The 17,401-nt window shown below is 47.4% G+C and overlaps 1 protein-coding gene across 5 annotated transcripts in view; it reads right to left on the reverse strand.

Moving 5' to 3' along the window:
* The window catches only part of GPATCH8 (G-patch domain containing 8), a 97,268-nt gene extending 89,070 nt beyond the window's left edge, over window positions 1-8,198 (reverse strand). For 3 of the 5 annotated variants that reach the window (XM_038385333.2, XM_043503346.1, XM_038385334.2), the window contains exon 1: window positions 7,982-8,035. Coding sequence is in view for 2 of the 5 variants with exons in the window: in XM_038385332.2 (XP_038241260.2) it covers window positions 7,982-8,173 (192 nt within the window). In the remaining 3 variants the exon portion in view is untranslated. Of the gene's footprint in view, window positions 1-7,981 lie in introns of all 5 variants that reach the window. The other 2 variants (XM_038385332.2, XM_038385331.2) reach the window with 2 other exon arrangements.
* Window positions 8,199-17,401: the final 9,203 nt, after the last annotated feature.

The raw sequence follows: 17,401 nt of genomic DNA on the forward strand, positions 1-17,401 counted from the left end.
AACAGAACGCTACTGGCCATTATGTACAGCCCCCAGCTAAAACCTCTCCAGATCATCATCAACGATCTACAATCTATCCTGGAAAACGATCCCTCACTCTCACAGACCTTGGGAGGCAGGCCAGTCCTCGCTTACAGACAGCCCCCCAACCTGAAGCAAATACTCACCAGCAACTACACACCACACTACAGAAACACTAACCCAGGAACTAATCCCTGTAACAAACCCCTTTGTTTGGGCCTACTCTGTCACCTTATCTACTCTAGCAACACCATCAGAGGACCCAACATCAGCCACACCATCACGGGCTCATTCACCTGCACATCTTCTAATGTGATATATGCCATCATGTGCCAGCAATGCCCCTCTGCCATGTACATTCACCAAACCGTCTCTACATAAAAGAATAAATGGACACAAATCAGACATCAGGAATGGTAACATACAAAACCAAGTAGAAGAACACTAATCTCCCTGGACATTCAACAACAGATTTAAGAGTAGCCATCCTTCAAAAAAACAAACAAAAAAAAAACAAAACCAGACTTCAAAGAGAAACTGCAGAGCTACAATTCATTTGCAAACTTAACACCATTAATTTGGCTTGAATATGGACTGGGAGTGGCTGGCTCACTACAAAAGCAATTTTCCCTGTCTTGGTATTGACACCTCCTCATCAATTATTGGGAGTGGACTACATCCACCCTGACTGAATTGGCCTTGTCAACACTAGTTCTCCCCTTGTAATGTAACTCCCCTCTCTTCATGTATCAGTATATCTATGTCTGTATCTGTAATTTTCACTCCATGCACCCGAAGTAGTGGGGTTTTTTTTACCCACAAAAGCTTATACCCAAATAAATCTCAAAAAAGAAAAGGAGTACTTGTGGCATCTTAGAGACTAAAAAATTTATTTAGTTAGTCTCTAAGGTGCCACAAGTACTCCTTTTCTTTTTTGCGAATACAGACTAACACGGCTGCTACTCTGAAACCAAATAAATCTGTTAGTCTTTACGGTGCCACCAGACTACTCGTTTTTGTAATCAATATACAGCCACGTTGGAATTATTTACATTACATTACATAGATAAACCTCTCAGATTCCTCTCTGCTAACACACTCACCTCACTGGCTCCATTCTTAGTCTGAATCCCAGACCGTGCCTATGCTGTTGTCCTCCCTCCCCGCAACCTATTTGCTGCTCTCTCTGGAATTTCTGCCCTATTTCCAATAAAGCCATTAAAATGTATAATCTGTATTTTCCATTCCTTCAGTCCCCTTGACAGCTTCCCTAGCTACTCTTCTCATTCCCCTGCCCTGTAGGATGCAGGAGCTATTTCAGGCCCTATTTTCCTGCAGCTCTCAATGCCTCCTCCCTTCTCTCATTCCACAATCATTCCTCCAACTGATGCTTGGCTCTTTCTTCCTGACACCAGCTGTCATCTTTTTTCCTTCCCTCCAGGAAACTTCTTCCATGCTAATCAGCTCTCAGCCCACTCCTGCAGCTATCACTTCAGTCACTCAACCACATCTTCATAGAGCACCACCATAGTCCCTCTGATTATCAATTTCTGAGTTGGCACCCATCTCTCTCAGCAACCCTGCTTCTTCACACCCCCTATTAAGCTATCTTTCCACAACTTCCAGTCTATTAATATCTCCTATTACTCTCCTGCTCTCAGCCCAGTCCATCCTGAACTGACCTCCCTCCAACGTTTAGCTACGATTTCCACCCTCAGTCAACAATTTTGCTTCTCTTTCACTCTGTGCATCTAACAAATCTCCAATTCCAACCCTCCTCTGTAATCCATTTCCTCTGCAGAGCATCTACAAAGAAAGCAGGACCATGCAGATTTCCTCTACATTTGTTCCTTTATCAACTGTGAAATGCTAAGCAGTTCTCTTGACTTATGCCTACCCATCCTTCATTGACCCCCAACCCCATATTGTCGATCTAATGCCCCACTTCCATGCCAACTGGAGAGTCTCTCCAATTGCTTTCCAAGAAAAAAAAAAAAAAAAAAAAAAAAAAAAAACCACACCTGATACCATTTACAGAGAATATTCCTATACTGCTCCTTTCCACACACCCATCTTCCTTTGGCCTCCTTACTAACTCCAGAGTATCCCTCTTGTCCTCGTCCAACCATTAAGTGTTCTTCACCCATCCCCTCTTACATACTCCTACTGCCTCCACTTCCTCTCCCAACTCTTTTCAATATGTTCTGCAGTGTGGCTTCTGCCTGCTCCATTTTAAGACTATCACCAAGATCCCAAATAAGCTGCTCACAGCGAAGTCTCAGGGCCTCCTCCATGACCCCCCTCTCACTTTTATCATCTCTCATGTTGTTCAATGTCTATTTTAGATTGTTTGATCTTTGGAGCAAGGTCTTGCCTTTATCAAGCTCAACTATGGCACCACAGGAGTAGTAGCGACAAGCGGCCAAACTGACAGCGAGTATTAGCTGATAAACTATAGTGTTGCACCTGCTAACTTTAGTAGAGAATCTGGCCCCAAGTCTCAAATATTTGTTTAACATAAATTGGTTGGAGAGCAGTCCACACAAAGGCACCCAGCAAAAATCCAGGTATCTGCTTTCTAAATTGCCAGGCAATGCAGTGCTCAACAAAATAAACTGTAGGTTTTTAACTAAGACCCACTTGTACACTACAAAGATGCATAGATCCTGAAACTAATCTGTTCTTGTTGCTGCACACCTCTGTGAAAGAAAGACTTTTTAAATAGCAATTGGAAACAGCAGTGTAGGTAGGCTTCTAAAGAGAATATTTAGAACAAATTAATTTAGCTACTACACTAAAGCAATCAGGGAAAGAAGTTACTTTCCTAATTTTTGATAAGCAATATTCAGTAATGACCTTAGAATCAAAAAGAAAGTGCAGACCGGTGCATGTTTTTACATCTACTCAACTACAAGGTAACTTTTCACAGTATATTTTGCAATTAAAAGGTTCAAAATATTGAATTGCTTCCTCTTCTACTGAGTTTACTACACCCCAAACTTATACCTGGAGTGACCCTAATCAGAGTTCAGAAAAAAAAAAAAATGTAGAAACGTGCTTTCATAAGATGCAGTTATCTTGAAAGCTAAAGATGAGTGCAACTGAGAAACTTGTAAACAAGACTAAAATGTCTTAATATGAAACATTCTTAAGGAAGGATGCGATTAGAACAAACTACTAGGAATTAGGATTCCTGGGCAACATTCCCCACTCTCCCACCAATTCAGTGTGACCTTGGCCAACACACTTCACCTCATTTTTCCCCCCATGAATATAATTTTCTTTATAGCCGTCCTCTTTAATATTCTCAGTTTTCTGTAACCTCTAACTGAGAGCGGAATTATTCCATGCTAGGTCTCTTCCCAAAGTCAACCGATACAACCCACCACCTCCAACGGAAAGTTTTAAAGGCATGAGAGAAAATTCCTTCATCAATTTGCAATTTTTGGGAGAGGCTAGGAAAAGTAGTCCTACCACACTGTAACAATAACGCTAACCTCCCTTTATTTTTTAAACAGGGCTGCAGCAAAAACTAGAAACTTGGCATAGATGTAGTCCTCACTAAGGACTAGTGTCTTTTCTTAGTTTTGTAGGAAAATAATAATTGTTTGTGAATAATGATTTCTGAGCACGATCAGCTGATTCTAACAGACGGTTAATGGAGATCTGCCTCCTTTTTGACATTACTACACATTTTCACAGCATGACAAGAACAGGGAAATGAAGCAGTAACAGGACTTGCTGAGACAAATTTCATGAAGGAAACTGTCTCACTGAAGTCAAAAATCATTCCTTAACAGGAAAGCAAGAAAACTGCAAGCACAGAAAAAATTGTGGAACCCATGATTTTAGGGTCTGAACAATATTTTGGCTGAATTCTGCAATATTTTTCATGATCTACACGGTTTTCAAAAGATAAATAGAAATCTGCCTCCAACCAAAGATTGAAATCCACCCCACCCATCCCCCCCAGAAAGGAACTTGAAAGTCTAATTGGATTGTTTAAATATCAAGTATTTTTAATTTTTAAATTGAGAAAGAAAACAAGGAAATTATGCAAAAAAAACTCAGTGGAGCATTTAAAGCGCACGGTTAAAATTCACAAAAAGTCAGAAAATGCAAGAGCTGACAATCCAACACAGCAAAGTCAAGTCAACTAAGTTTGCACATTTTATTTTCCATTCTTATTGTTTCTAAACACATAGTTTAACATGTTTTATGTAGTAAAACATACAATTATATACAGATACATAGGATGACTGAATTACTGTTGTATTTCCTTGTTGTTTTTAAATGCATAATCTTAATGCATTAACTATAAACAAATCAAAACCCACACAAATCTAAACAGGCTTTAGGCTTCTTGGATGAAAGGCATTATTATATAAGTGCAAAACATCATTTCAAGAACCTTAAATCAACATAAAGATGACCTCATACGTAAAAGCTAATCAATATATGCTCTCTAATGGTCATTCACCCTGAATAATTATTATATGTTTTATTATAAGCTAGAATCTTTCATTATGCTTCAGCTAGGGAATACCAATTATTATTTCCTCCAAAACTATAATGCCAATGTCTTTTTAAAATACATATTCATTTACTTTCAAACAGTATTAAAAAATTCAGTTTAACACATGGCAGCAAATGTTAATTTTACGGAATGAATGAATCAATTACTTTTTATACAAGAATAAAGAATGCTCTTTCCCCATAGGTTAGGGACCTTAGCACATGCTGAAGACAGCTGGAGAAACAGTGAAGGTTTCTTTTTGCTTTCCCCAAATAGAAGTGTAAATACCATTCTGTAAGAAAGCAGGAAACGAGTTGAGAAGCAGAGGAGAACGTTAGGTAACCCAGTCCGGAAACTGAACAGCCTCTCATTAGAGATCCTGATCTGCTGTAGCATTCATCATGAATAATAGAATCAAAATGATCAAAGAAGAAAGCCAGTTTAAACACATACTAATCTGTTGTTTTTGAAGAAGAAACTAAGACGAATGAATTTCTGAATAACTTCACTGTCAATGTTTAGGTCTTCTTTTCACTAGGATGTTTACCAACCTTTAAATTGTTTCAGTATGTATTTGCTATATTAGTTTAAAATTCTATCTTAATTCCTCAATCATTTTAATTTCCTAATATTTAAATTGTATCCATTCATAGTTTAAGTTCCTTCCACCTGCAAAGTTACATTTCTGAAGTCTTGTTCCACTTTATTAAACCCCCTTAATGAAAGAAGTCAAATTATAAGGTCACCTTGCCACCGTCTAGGATGAGAAACAGCTCACCCCTCTTATACTCAAGTATAATATTAAAAATTATAATAATCCCAGGTTACACCTTCTTTACAAAAAGATCTCCACCCCACCCAATGAAAGAGAAATCAAAAGTGAACGACCATATTCTACATTAGGGCACAAAGCACAGTAATTTTATTTTGAGCTGAATTCTCTGTCAATTTTCTAGTATCCTTTTTATAGAAGGCTCACGACTGCAAGGATTTTCAACCATTGTTTTCATGCTCCATATGCTGCATAAATGTTCCTGTGAATACTTGCTTTTGCTCTACCACTGTCAGACTTATTTAACAGTTATCTATGCTGAACTGCATTTTCCATTTACTGCCCCAGTTACTTAAAGATCCCAAATCCCTCTTAATCTGGTTGCCTGAACACAGCTATTTTCATACTACTCTTAAAAAAAAAAAAAAAAAAAAAAAAAAAAAAAAAAGGACCTGCAGTCTGATGGGGGAAAAAAAAAAAGTGCGCCAATATTCATCCCCTGACCCAAATTACTGTTGCCAGGATATGCAGCAGTAATGCAGTAGTTTCTTTGAGATTCAGGGGTTTCATTTTATGCAAGGAACAGGCAAACTCTATTTAGTCTTATTCAATATTTTCCAGTGACATTGCTCAACAGTAAGATATTTGAAAGAACAAGTGTTGACAGATTTTAAGGCTCATTTCAGAAAGATATCAACTAATATACAGTGTTTTGTACATGAATGCTTAACATTTCCAAGAAAAACAAACTAAATTATTTACCCCATTCCAGAAATTTCAATCAACAGACAAGCATACCCAGTGATAGTTTCCCTCTGGAAATTTCAATGTTGGTCCTCAGATTACATGATTTTATTAATAGTAATAGTAAATTTATTTACTAATAAATTTGTTAGTTTCTAAGGTGCCACAAGTACTCCTTTTCTTTTTATTAATAGAGCATCTCACTACCATGACACTCCAGCAGCAAACATTTAAACCAATACAAAAATCAAGTACTAAAAAGCCAAAGTGACAGGTTTCAGAGTAGCAGCTGTTTTAATATGTATTTGCAAAAAGAAAAGGAGTACTTGTGGCACCTTAGAGACTAACAAATTTATTAGAGCATAAGCTTTCGTGAGCTACAGCTCACTTCATCGGATGCATTTGGTGGAAAAAACAGAGGGGTTCCACCAAATGCATCCGATGAAGTGAGCTGTAGCTCACGAAAGCTTATGCTCTAATAAATCTGTTAGTCTCTAAGGTGCCACAAGTACTGCTTTTCTTTTTAAAAAGAAAAACAAAGCATCAAGTAAATAATTAAAAACACAGATTAGGTAACATTTCTGAAGCACCATTTCTAACCCCCTCCCTACCCCACATCAACACTGACCCTCTCTCCAGGCAGCTAGTGCCCCTGCTGCAGGCACAGGCTACATCCTGATACAATCACTGGCTGGACAGGTGGAATGTCTCTTCCCACCGAAAACCAGGATTTGGAAAGATGACCAGGAGCTCGCAAACCACTTCAGTGGACAATGATCCCCATCTTCCAATATCATGGCCAGAGAGGGAAGGGATGGGGGGAGCAGAGGCTGGTGATACCTACATACTAAAGAGTCCAGAATGAGCCAAGGAAGAGTGTACAGACTAGCGAACTCCATGAGTCTGAGGACGCAAGGGAGAAGTGTGGACCCCCCCCAACCACACACACCCCTGAGGCCAGCGAACCCCTCACACTCTGTAGGGAGAAGCGGAAAGAGACCAGTGCATGTCTCCCCTCCCCCCATTAGATTCTCTGCAGAAAAGGAGGGGACTTCTCCCCCACGCTGGGCTCCAGAGGGGGAAAAGCTGCAGCGGCCGAAGAGCCCCCAACCTCCACACTGGGCTTGGGAGAGGGAAGGGGGCCAGAAGGGTGCAGAGGTGCTCGGGGGGTAAGAAGCAGAGGCCAGCAGGGCCCCCCCCGTTGGGCTCGGCCGGGGGGGGACACAGAGTCGCGGAGCCCCCCCCCGTTGGGCTCGGCCGGCGGGGGGGACACAGAGTCGCGGAGCCCCCCCCCCGTTGGGCTCGGCCGGCGGGGGGGACACAGAGTCGCGGAGCCCCCCCCCCGTTGGGCTCGGCCGGCGGGGGGGACACAGAGTCGCGGAGCCCCCCCCCCGTTGGGCTCGGCCGGCGGGGGGGACACAGAGTCGCGGAGCCCCCCCCCCCCGTTGGGCTCGGCCGGCGGGGGGGGACACAGAGTCGCGGAGCCCCCCCCCCCCGTTGGGCTCGGCCGGCGGGGGGGACACAGAGTCGCGGAGCCCCCCCCCCCGTTGGGCTCGGCCGGCGGGGGGGACACAGAGTCGCGGAGCCCCCCCCCCCGTTGGGCTCGGCCGGCGGGGGGGACACAGAGTCGCGGAGCCCCCCCCCGTTGGGCTCGGCCGGGGGGGGGACACAGAGTCGCGGAGCCCCCCCCCCCGTTGGGCTCGGCCGGGGGGGGGGGACACAGAGTCGCGGAGCCCCCCCCCCCGTTGGGCTCGGCCGGGGGGGGGACACAGAGTCGCGGAGCCCCCCCCCGTTGGGCTCGGCCGGGGGGGGACACAGAGTCGCGGAGCCCAAGCCAGGAACAGGCTCTAACCCCCCCGCGATCGCCACCTTCCGTCCTAGGACGCCCCGGCGGGAGCGGGGCCAGGGGCGATGCGGCCGGGCGTTACCTGGAAGTCCCTGTCCTCGTTGAAGCGGGAGAACCTGTCCGCCATTTTCTGCCCCGTCTCCTCCGCAGCCGCCGCCTCCGCCCGGCTCGGCCTCGCTCCCAGCGCCGCGCGCCGCCTGCGGGAGCGCGCCGCACCACCGCGCGGGAGCGCGCCTGCGCGGCCCCAGCGCCTCCCGTAGGCCTCCGCGCGCATGCGCGCTGAGCTGAGCGGCGGCCCCCGGGCTCGCGGCGGGGGTTTGCCTTCTACTCCGCCGCGTGGGGGGGGGCGGGGGCGGGGGCGGGGGGGGCGAGCAGAGCCTCAGAGGACGGCTTGGGTCAGGGAAATGGCAGGCGGAGGCGGGAGCAGGTGGAAGTGGTGGGGCAGCTTGGCCTTGCCGGGCTCGTCACGGCTCCGCCTTCCCACTGTAGTTGTCCGCGGTGCTATTATTATTTATGATTATGACAAAGCATCCCTGTCGCTGTCGCGCTCAGCACCCCGCCATGGACTAGACTCCATTGCGCTAGGTGCTGTACAATCAGAACAAACAGACAGTCACCGCCCCAAAGCTAGTGCTAGGCTCAGCGCTACCCCTGGATATTTTTTGCTACCATGTCTAATGCTGACGGTCATGGTGGCCAGCCTACAGTGGCGTTAGCACAGGCGAGCCCATAATAGTGGGGAAACTTTTGGAAATCCAGAATGTAGACACAGCCTGGATGCTAATAGGTTTAAGGAGCAAGGAAACTAGATAGCAAAAAGAAAAGGAGGACTTGTGGCACCTTAGAGACTAACAAATGTATTTGAGCATAAACTTTCGTGAGCTACACTCATAATGGATTTATGCGCCTCACAATCAGGAATCATGTAAAAAATTGTAAGATGGGAGAGAAAATGCTGATGGTGAAAGCAGGTAGTGAAGCTGACTCAAGAATAGAAACTGTCTTGAGGAGAGAGACAAGGAGGGGGCGCAACATGCTCCAAACCATCCAAAAGCTGGCTGGGGAGGGGCTCTAACAAAAGAGGGTGGAACCTGCCACCCCAATATAGTAACGCAAGTTTCAGCTTATAGACCAGGGATGGGCAAACTACAGCCCACAGGCCGCATATGGCGGCCTGCCAGTCGTTTTAAGCCAGCCCTTGAGCTCCCACGGCGGAGCGGGGTTTTGGGCTTGCCTTGCTGCGGCACTCCAGAAGGGTCAGGGGCCGCTCCACACGGCTCCTGGAAGCCGCAGCCTGGCCGCCCTCTAGCGCTCCAGCCGGGAAGCAGGGTCGGGGGCCGCTCCACGCTGCTCCTGGAAGCAGAGGCATGGCCCCCCTCCGGCTCCTACGCGCTTCAATGGGCTGCAGAAGGGGCAGTGTGCAGAGCCGCCTGGCCGCACCTCTATATAGGAGCCGGATGAGGAACATGCTGCTGCTTTTGGGAGCCGCTTGAGGTAAGCACTGCCCAAAGCCTGCACCCCTGACCCTCTCCCCATACCCCAACCCCCTGCCCTGATCCCCCTCCCACCCTCTGAACCCCTCAATCCCAACCCGGAACACCCTCCTACACCCCAAAATCCTCATCCCCAGCTCCACCACAGAACCCTCACACACACACACACCCCGCACCCCACTCATCTGCTCCAGTCCGTAAACCCCTCCTCCACCCTGAACTCATTTCTGGCCGCACCCCGGAGTCCATACCCCAACCCCAATTTTGTGAGCATTCATGGCCCGCCGTACATTTTCTATTCCCAGATGTGGCCATGGGGCCAAAAAGTTTGCCCACCCCTGTGATAGACTGAAAGTAAGAGGCTTTGGTTTTGTTTGTTTTTTTTGGTATATTAAATTTTTTATTTTTTGCATCCATTTTTGAGTCTGGACAGACTCTTGCGAGGCAGAGCTTTCTGATCTAGGAGGTCTGGAGCCACCTGCAGGTGCTGTGCAGAGGAAGGAATTCTGGTCCTATCTCATTTGCATAAAGCTATATCTGGGCTCATCTGCCAAGATTGTCAAGGTCCTCTGGAGCTGAGGAAAGATACCAGTAGCCCTGAGGTTCAGCTGAGGAGGGAACAACTCAGAACCTTTGGGCCACATGCCAAGTATTATGATTTCCTTATACTGTTCTGTCAGTACAGCACAATGCCCTGCCTTATGGTACAATATATGCTGTAAGGACTAATAAATAAGGAGAAAGTAAATAAGGAAGTGTTATTTACTCTCTCATAACAAGAAAAGGAGTACTTGTGGCACCTTAGAGACTAACAAATTTATTAGAGCATAAGCTTTCGTGAGCTGTAGCTCACGAAAGCTTATGCTCTAATAAATTTGTTAGTCTCTAAGGTGCCACAAGTACTCCTTTTCTTTTTGCGAATACAGACTAACACGGCTGCTACTCTGAAATCTCTCATAACACTAGAACTAAGGGTCACCACATTAAATTAATAGGCAGCAGGTTTAAAACAAACAAAAGGAAGTATATTTTCACACAACGCACTGTCAACCAGTGGAACTCCTTGCCAGAGGATGTTTTGAAGACCAAGACTATAACGGTTCAAAAAAGAACTAGATAAGTTCATGGAGGATAGGTCCATCAATGGCTATTAGCCAGCATAGGCAGGGATGGTGTCCCTAGTCTCTGTTTGCCAGAAGGTGGGAATGGGCAACAGGGGATGGATCACTTGATGATTCCCGGTTCTGTTCATTTCCTCTGAGGCATCTGGCATTGGCTGCTGTCAGAAGGGAGGACACTGGGCTAGATGGACCTTTGGTCTTACCTAGTGTGGCCATTCTTTTGTTCTTAAATTGCTGTATATCCAGAAGTAATCAGCCTATTACCCTATCTTCATTCAAGTCTTTCCATCATAAGACACTTCTTCTGTGATAACTCAGCACTTAAATGGATAAGATACCCACACCGCCAAGGTAACCATGTGATCTTGCTACTGTGATTCCAGTTAACAGAAATATAGGACCTCGGGATTATGCTGTTAGGTTTATTTTCTAAGGTGCATGCCACTACTGCATACATGATCAATGTTCGCTCTATTTTTTGACAGGCCGTGTGGGCAAAAAATGTCTTCTGTGCAAATTGTTGTGCTTCTGTGCAAATTTTTGTGTGCACAGTGTTTTGCCATGTGCGCAGGGTTTAGGATCTGTGCGCGCGCACCCATGCACACAGTTTAGAGGGAACAGTGTACATGATATATATGACAGCATTGAATTAAATATTCTGCTGTAGTACCAATAACCGGTGAATGCTAGAGACTATATTAATAATTACTGGGGGTGAAAGGTGCAATACTATTTCTAGCATTCCTTTGTATTTCAGAGAATCGCTGCTGATACAGAACCCTAATCTAAGACTGATTAAGGATGGAACACAGGAATTGCCAGACAGGATCAGACTTGTGGTCTATTCAATCCAATGTCCGCTCTCTTCACAGCTGCCAGCACCAAATGCTTCCAAGGAAAGATCAAGAACCATGCCCTAGGCAGATGTGTGATAATCTGCCCCCCACGCACTAGGTCACATCCTAATCTCTAACAGATACTGGTTTAAACCCTGAATAATTATGTTAAATAGCCCTTCAAAAACTGTTACTAATAACTAACTACAGGTTTCAGAGTAGCAGCCGTCTTAGTCTGTATTCGCAAAAAGAAAAGGAGTACTTGTGGCACCTTAGAGACTAACAAATTTATTAGAGCATAAGCTTTCGTGAGCTACAGCTCACTTCATCGGATGCATTAGGATGTAATGCATCCGATGAAGTGAGCTGTAGCTCACGAAAGCTTATGCTCTAATAAATTTGTTAGTCTCTAAGGTGCCACAAGTACTCCTTTTCTAATAACTAACTAGTGAGCTTAGCCTTTACTTGTAAAGCATGCATGATTTTCAGCAAAAGCGGGCAACTCTGGGTCTCATACATAGAGAGCCACAAGGAGACCTGCTGTATGAAAGTTTAGCCCCACTGAATCCAGACGTGCTGCACCCAGCTCTGAATTTTGCCCACCGCACGGTGCTATGGGGAGGTGCCAGAAGGAAACTGGTTCTCCCGACCCCCTCGCCGCACCAGACTAACGCGCTGCCCGCGCACCCGGATGTGTCCGAGGCCGTGGGAGGCAACAGCAGCCCGGGGCCGCGCGGTGCCAGTCTCCTAGGGAGCCCGCCTGAGACACCGGGGCCGCACTCCCGCGGGAGGCTGCGGCATGGGGCCGGGGCCGGGGCCCGCACTGCGGAAGCGCCGCCGGCCGGGGGAGGAATCGGGACCTAGCGCGAGCACCCGCAGCAGGGCCGCGATCCGGCGCATGCGCGCCAGGCGCCTCCCCGCAGAGCTACCGTGCGTCGACTGCGCGCGCGCCACAGGAAGACCGCGCATTCGGCATCTCCTCCCCCGCGCGAGCCAAAGAGGCGGTCTCCTGCGCGTGCGCGGGGCGGGGCGGGGCGGGGCGGGGGCGAGGAGAAACGCCGCTAGCCCAGCAGCCGTGCCGAGGGGTCCAGCCGGCGGGAAAACTGCGTCTCTCCCCCTCCCCCCCCCCCGCCTGAGGAACAGACTCAAGCTGGGCACGTCACATTTTTAGCCAATAGGGCTTCGCTGCTGCTTGACTGATAACTATCCGACCCAATAGGCCGCTGGGATTTCAACCCTTGGGGGTGGGCTGCTGGCCCCGCCTTCGGGGCGCGGGGAGGGGCTCGTTCGCGGGGAAGTGCGCCTGCGCGGACTCCTCTTACCCCCTCTGGGCTGGCCGGCTTCCCTGGGGAGGTCAAAGGGCATGTTTGTCTGGGGGGGAGGGGCCTGGGGGAAAAAAGAACCCAGGCGTCCAGCGCCTAGCCCCTCCCCCTCTGGAAGGGGGAGAACCCAGGCCCCTTCCCGCTGAGAGCCCAGGCACCCGAGGGGTCCGGCTGGAGGCAGGCTCCGGGGCGCGCAGTCTCCGCTGCCCTAACCCCAGGCCTTGGCCACCACCTGCTTTGTAGCCTGACGCCGAGGGGGCCTTTGCCTGTGAGGCTGAGCGAGACGCCAGCCATACCCTTCAGGCTAGCAGCTGGGCGCCTTAACCACTCCGCTGCCGCACCTCTGGGTAGCGTAAAGGCGGCCGTGCCAGTTACTCCCCTGCTGGACTGGGACAACCACCCTGTTTCTAATGAGCAAACAACAGTCTTTGGTCTTTATGTTTTAATTTCGTTTCCACCATGATCAGGGTGGGTAGGAAGAGTTTGTATCCAGGCTCAGAGACTTCTATGACAGCTTAGCAAGATTGGTTGTACAATGCAGTGTTATTTGCGGCACTCCCTTCCTATAATATGAATGGAATCAAGTAGTCTCTGAGTTTTTATTTTATTTATGATGTTTCTTACAGCAGAGCCTAGGGGCTAGGTGAGAGTGGGGCCTGTTGTGCTGGGCACTGAGTGTAGCTCCAACACTTTACAACAGAAATAGAACAGTCTTCTGGATATCAAATCTCTGTTTCTCCATTTCACTAACCAGGCTGTTAGTTACCAGGTGTCTGCAAGCTCCCCATTGTGTCTGCAGCAGGACAGTCAGAGTCCATCTGTTTCTCTCAAAAGAGAGAAACTGGATGAGGGACTTGACAGAAACCCTGCTTCCTAAATCCCACTTGCAGGTCACCCCCTCTGGCTTTGCTGACGAAGGGCATGCACAGGCTTTTACAGAGTCAGTACCTGCTACCTTTGTAAGAACTCTACAGGGCCAGTTCCTTGTGCCACTTGTCCAGTTTGAAAAAAACAGCACCCATTGAAATTTATGGCCCACAGCACATAACTAATATGCATTACAAAACAGTCTTTCACTATATGGTTACTGTGGTTTCCCCCAGGACTGTTGCCTTCAGTGCACAGGTGGCAACCTAGCTAATGTTCTTTGATTTAGTCTTTGTTTCTTCAGTGCCCCAAAACCTAGAAGATAGACATGCTGCTGAAGTTTTAACAAGAGCTCCCTCAAACATTTCCTGCCTCTGTCCGTGAGTGTGATTCTCCCTGGGAAAAGTACTCTTCCCCTCCCCAGTACTCCACACTGAAACTGGGCAGGCTCTGGTGGGGGAGAGGGGGACAGTTCAGCCCTGTCTCTGGGTGCTGGTAGAGCAGCCAGCTGGGAGGAAAGACTGGACTGTATCAGACTCAGGACCACAGCTCTGCCTGGGGCAGCCACTACACGGATAGCAGCTTGTCTGAGCAGCAGCCAGCTAAATCCCAACCTGTGGTTACCAGCCTTCTCTTAACAGGCCTCTGTATTTCCGGGTGGGTCTGCAGAACAACAGTCTACCAGTACAGCCCAAGGAGTTGTGGGAGGGGTAGGGAGCGGATGCCCTACATGTAACAGCTTTCAGAGTGGTAGCCATGTTAGTCTGTATCAGAAAAAACAGCAAGGAATCCTTGTGGCACCTTAGAGACTAACAAATTTATTTGGGCATAAGCTTTCGTGGGCTAGAACCCACTTCATCGGATGCATGGAGTGGAAGATACAGGAGCAGGTATAAATACATGAAAAGATGGGAGTTGCCTTACCAAGTGTGACGTCAGTCTAACGCAGGGGTTGGCAACGTTTCAGAAGTGGTGTGCCAAGTCTTCATTTATTCACTCTAATTTAAGGTTTCGCGTGCCAGTAATATATTTTAACATTTTTAGACGGTCTCTCTCTATAAGTCTATAGTATGTAACTAAACTATTGTTGTATAGTAAACAAGGTTTTAAAAATGTTTAATAAGCTTCATTTAAAATTAAATTAAAATGCAGATCTTACCAGTTTAGTGCAGTGATTCTTAACCTGGAGTGCACACACCCTCTGACGGTGCGAGATGCCCTTTCTGGGGGTGCGAGACGTGAGATTTTTTTAGAAGGTAAATCATCAAAAACACAAATTAAGCACAGGCAGATAAGTACAACTACTTTGTTTCATCAAACCTCTGGTGTAGTATTGTAGTTAATGTAGTATTAACATTATACATTTTTTAATGATTACTGTAATATACAAACAAAGTTTTTAAGTTTTCAAGTTTTTAAGCTAATTGTAGTGTAATTTTTGATAAGGGGTGAGAGAACATATTTTGAGAACTCCAGACCATCAGCAGGCTAAGCGGGGCTGGATGTAGTGTATTAAATTGCTCCCCATAGGAATGTGCTACTCAGGGTGTACTACTTATGGGTGCCAGTCCTGATGCTCTGAGCAACATGATAAGGGGATGGGGAACAGGAGTGGTTGGATAGGTGTGGGTGTCCTGGGGAGCCTGTCAGGGGTCGGGTGTGTGGATAGAGGTTGGGGCAGTCAGGGGACAGGGAGCAGGGGGGCTTGGATGCGGAGGTGGGGTCCTGGGGGGTGGTTAGGGACAGGGGGACCTGGGAGGGGGTGATCAGGAGACAAGGAGCTGGGGGGGGTTGGATGGGTCAGGGGTTATATGGGGGGCAGTCAGGGGGCGGGAAGTGGGCCGGCTGTTTGGGGAGGCACAGCCTCACACTACACTGGGGTAGGGATTAAATTTCTTCCCGTAGGAATGTGCTACTTACGATGTACTGCTTACAGCTGCCAGTCCTAGTGATCCGCAAGTAGCACATTCCTATGGGGAGACATTTAATACACTACACCAGCAGACAGAACCCCAGACCGGCGGTGGGTTGAGCGGCTCAGCCCGCCGCCGGTCTGGGGTTCCGTCCGCCAGCCCTGCTCAGGGTTCCGTTCACCAGGCCAGCAGAGGGCTGAGAGGGGGCGGTAAAAATCGGCTCGTGTGCCAACCCCGGTCTAACGAGACAATTCAATTAACAGTAGGATACCAAGATAAGAAATATAACCTTTGTAGTGGTAATGAGAGTGGCCCATATCAAACAGTTGACAAGAAGGTGTGACTAACAGTAGGGGGAAATTAGTATGGGGGAAATTAGGATTAAGTTTTGTAATGACCCAACCACTCCCAGTCTTTATTCAGGCTTAATTTTATGGTGTCCAGTTTTTAAATTAATTCCAGTTCTGTTGGAGTCTGTTTTTGAAGTTTTTTTGTTGAAGAATTGCCACTTTTCGCTCTGTTGTTGAGTGTCCAGAGAGGCTGAAGTGTTCTCCTACTGGTTTTTGAATGTTACAATTCTTGATGTCAGATTTGTGTCCATTTATTCTTTTGCATAGAGACTGTCCGGTTTGGCCAATGTACATGGCAGAGGGACTTTGCTGACACATGTTGGCATATATCACATTGGTAGACGTGCAAGTGAACGAGCCCCTGATGGTGTGACTGATGTGGTTAGGTCCTCTGATGCTGTCCCTTGAATAGATATGTGGACAGAGTTGGCACCGGGGTTTGTTCCAGGGTTTGTTTCCTGGGTTAGTGTTTTTGTTGTGTGCTGTGTAGTTGCTGGTGAGTATACTTCAAGTTTGGGGACTGTCTGTAAGTGAGAACTGGCCTGCCTCCCAAGGTCCGTGAGAGTGGGGGATCGTCCTTCAGGATAGGTTGTAGATCCTTGATGATGCGCTGGAGAGGTGTTAGTTGGGGGCTGTAGGTGATGGCTAGTGGTGTTCTGTTACTTTCTTTGTTGGGCCTGTCCTGTAGTAGGTGACTTCTGGGTACTCTTCTGGCTCTGTCAATCTGTTTCTTCACTTCACTAGGTGGGTATTGTAGTATTAAGAATGCTTGATAGGAATCTTGTAGGTGTTTGTCTCTGTCTGAGGGATCGGAGCAAATGCGGTTGTATCTTGGAGCTTGGCTGTAGACAATGGATCACGTGATGCGGTCTGGATGAAAGCTGGAGGCATGTAGGTAAGTATAGCAGTCAATAGGTTTCCGGTATAGGGTGGTGTTTATGTTACCGTCGCTTATTAGCACTGTAGTGTCTAGGAAGTGGATCTCTTGTGTGGACTAGTCCAGGCTGAGGTTGAGGGTGGGGTGGAAATTGTTGAAATCCTGGTGGAATTCCTCAAGGGATTGCTTGCCCTAAACCTAATTTCCCCCTACTGTTACTCACACCATCTTGTCAACTGTTTGAAATGGGCCACTCTCATTACCACTACAAAGGTTATTTTTCCTCCCTTGGTATCCTACTGTTAATTGAATTGTCTCGTTAGGCTGACGTCACACTTGGTAAGGCAACTCCCATCTTTTCACGTATTTATACCTGCTCCTGTATTTTCCACTCCATGCATCTGATGAAGTGGGTTCTAGCCCACGAAAGCTTATGCCCAAATAAATATGTTAGTCTCTAAGGTGCCACAAGGCGGGCCATTTTCACATGTAACAGACTCATTCTATGTTAATGGATGTGTGTGGAGGGGAGGGGATCTCTGGCCAGCACGACCCCACCCCTGCTGTCAAAGTGAAACCCAGCTGTTTGCTTCTCGCAGCCCTAGCTAGGAGCTCATATTGGCCTGTTTCTGAGACTCCTCTGATACTTCATTTTGATTTTTGGGAGATTCCTATTCAAGAGGCCCAGGCTTTGGGTCTCAGAGCAAGGGGCTCGCCTTAGCC

Source organism: Dermochelys coriacea, chromosome 27 (assembly GCF_009764565.3).
Source record: "Dermochelys coriacea isolate rDerCor1 chromosome 27, rDerCor1.pri.v4, whole genome shotgun sequence".
NCBI lineage: Eukaryota > Metazoa > Chordata > Testudines > Dermochelyidae > Dermochelys > Dermochelys coriacea.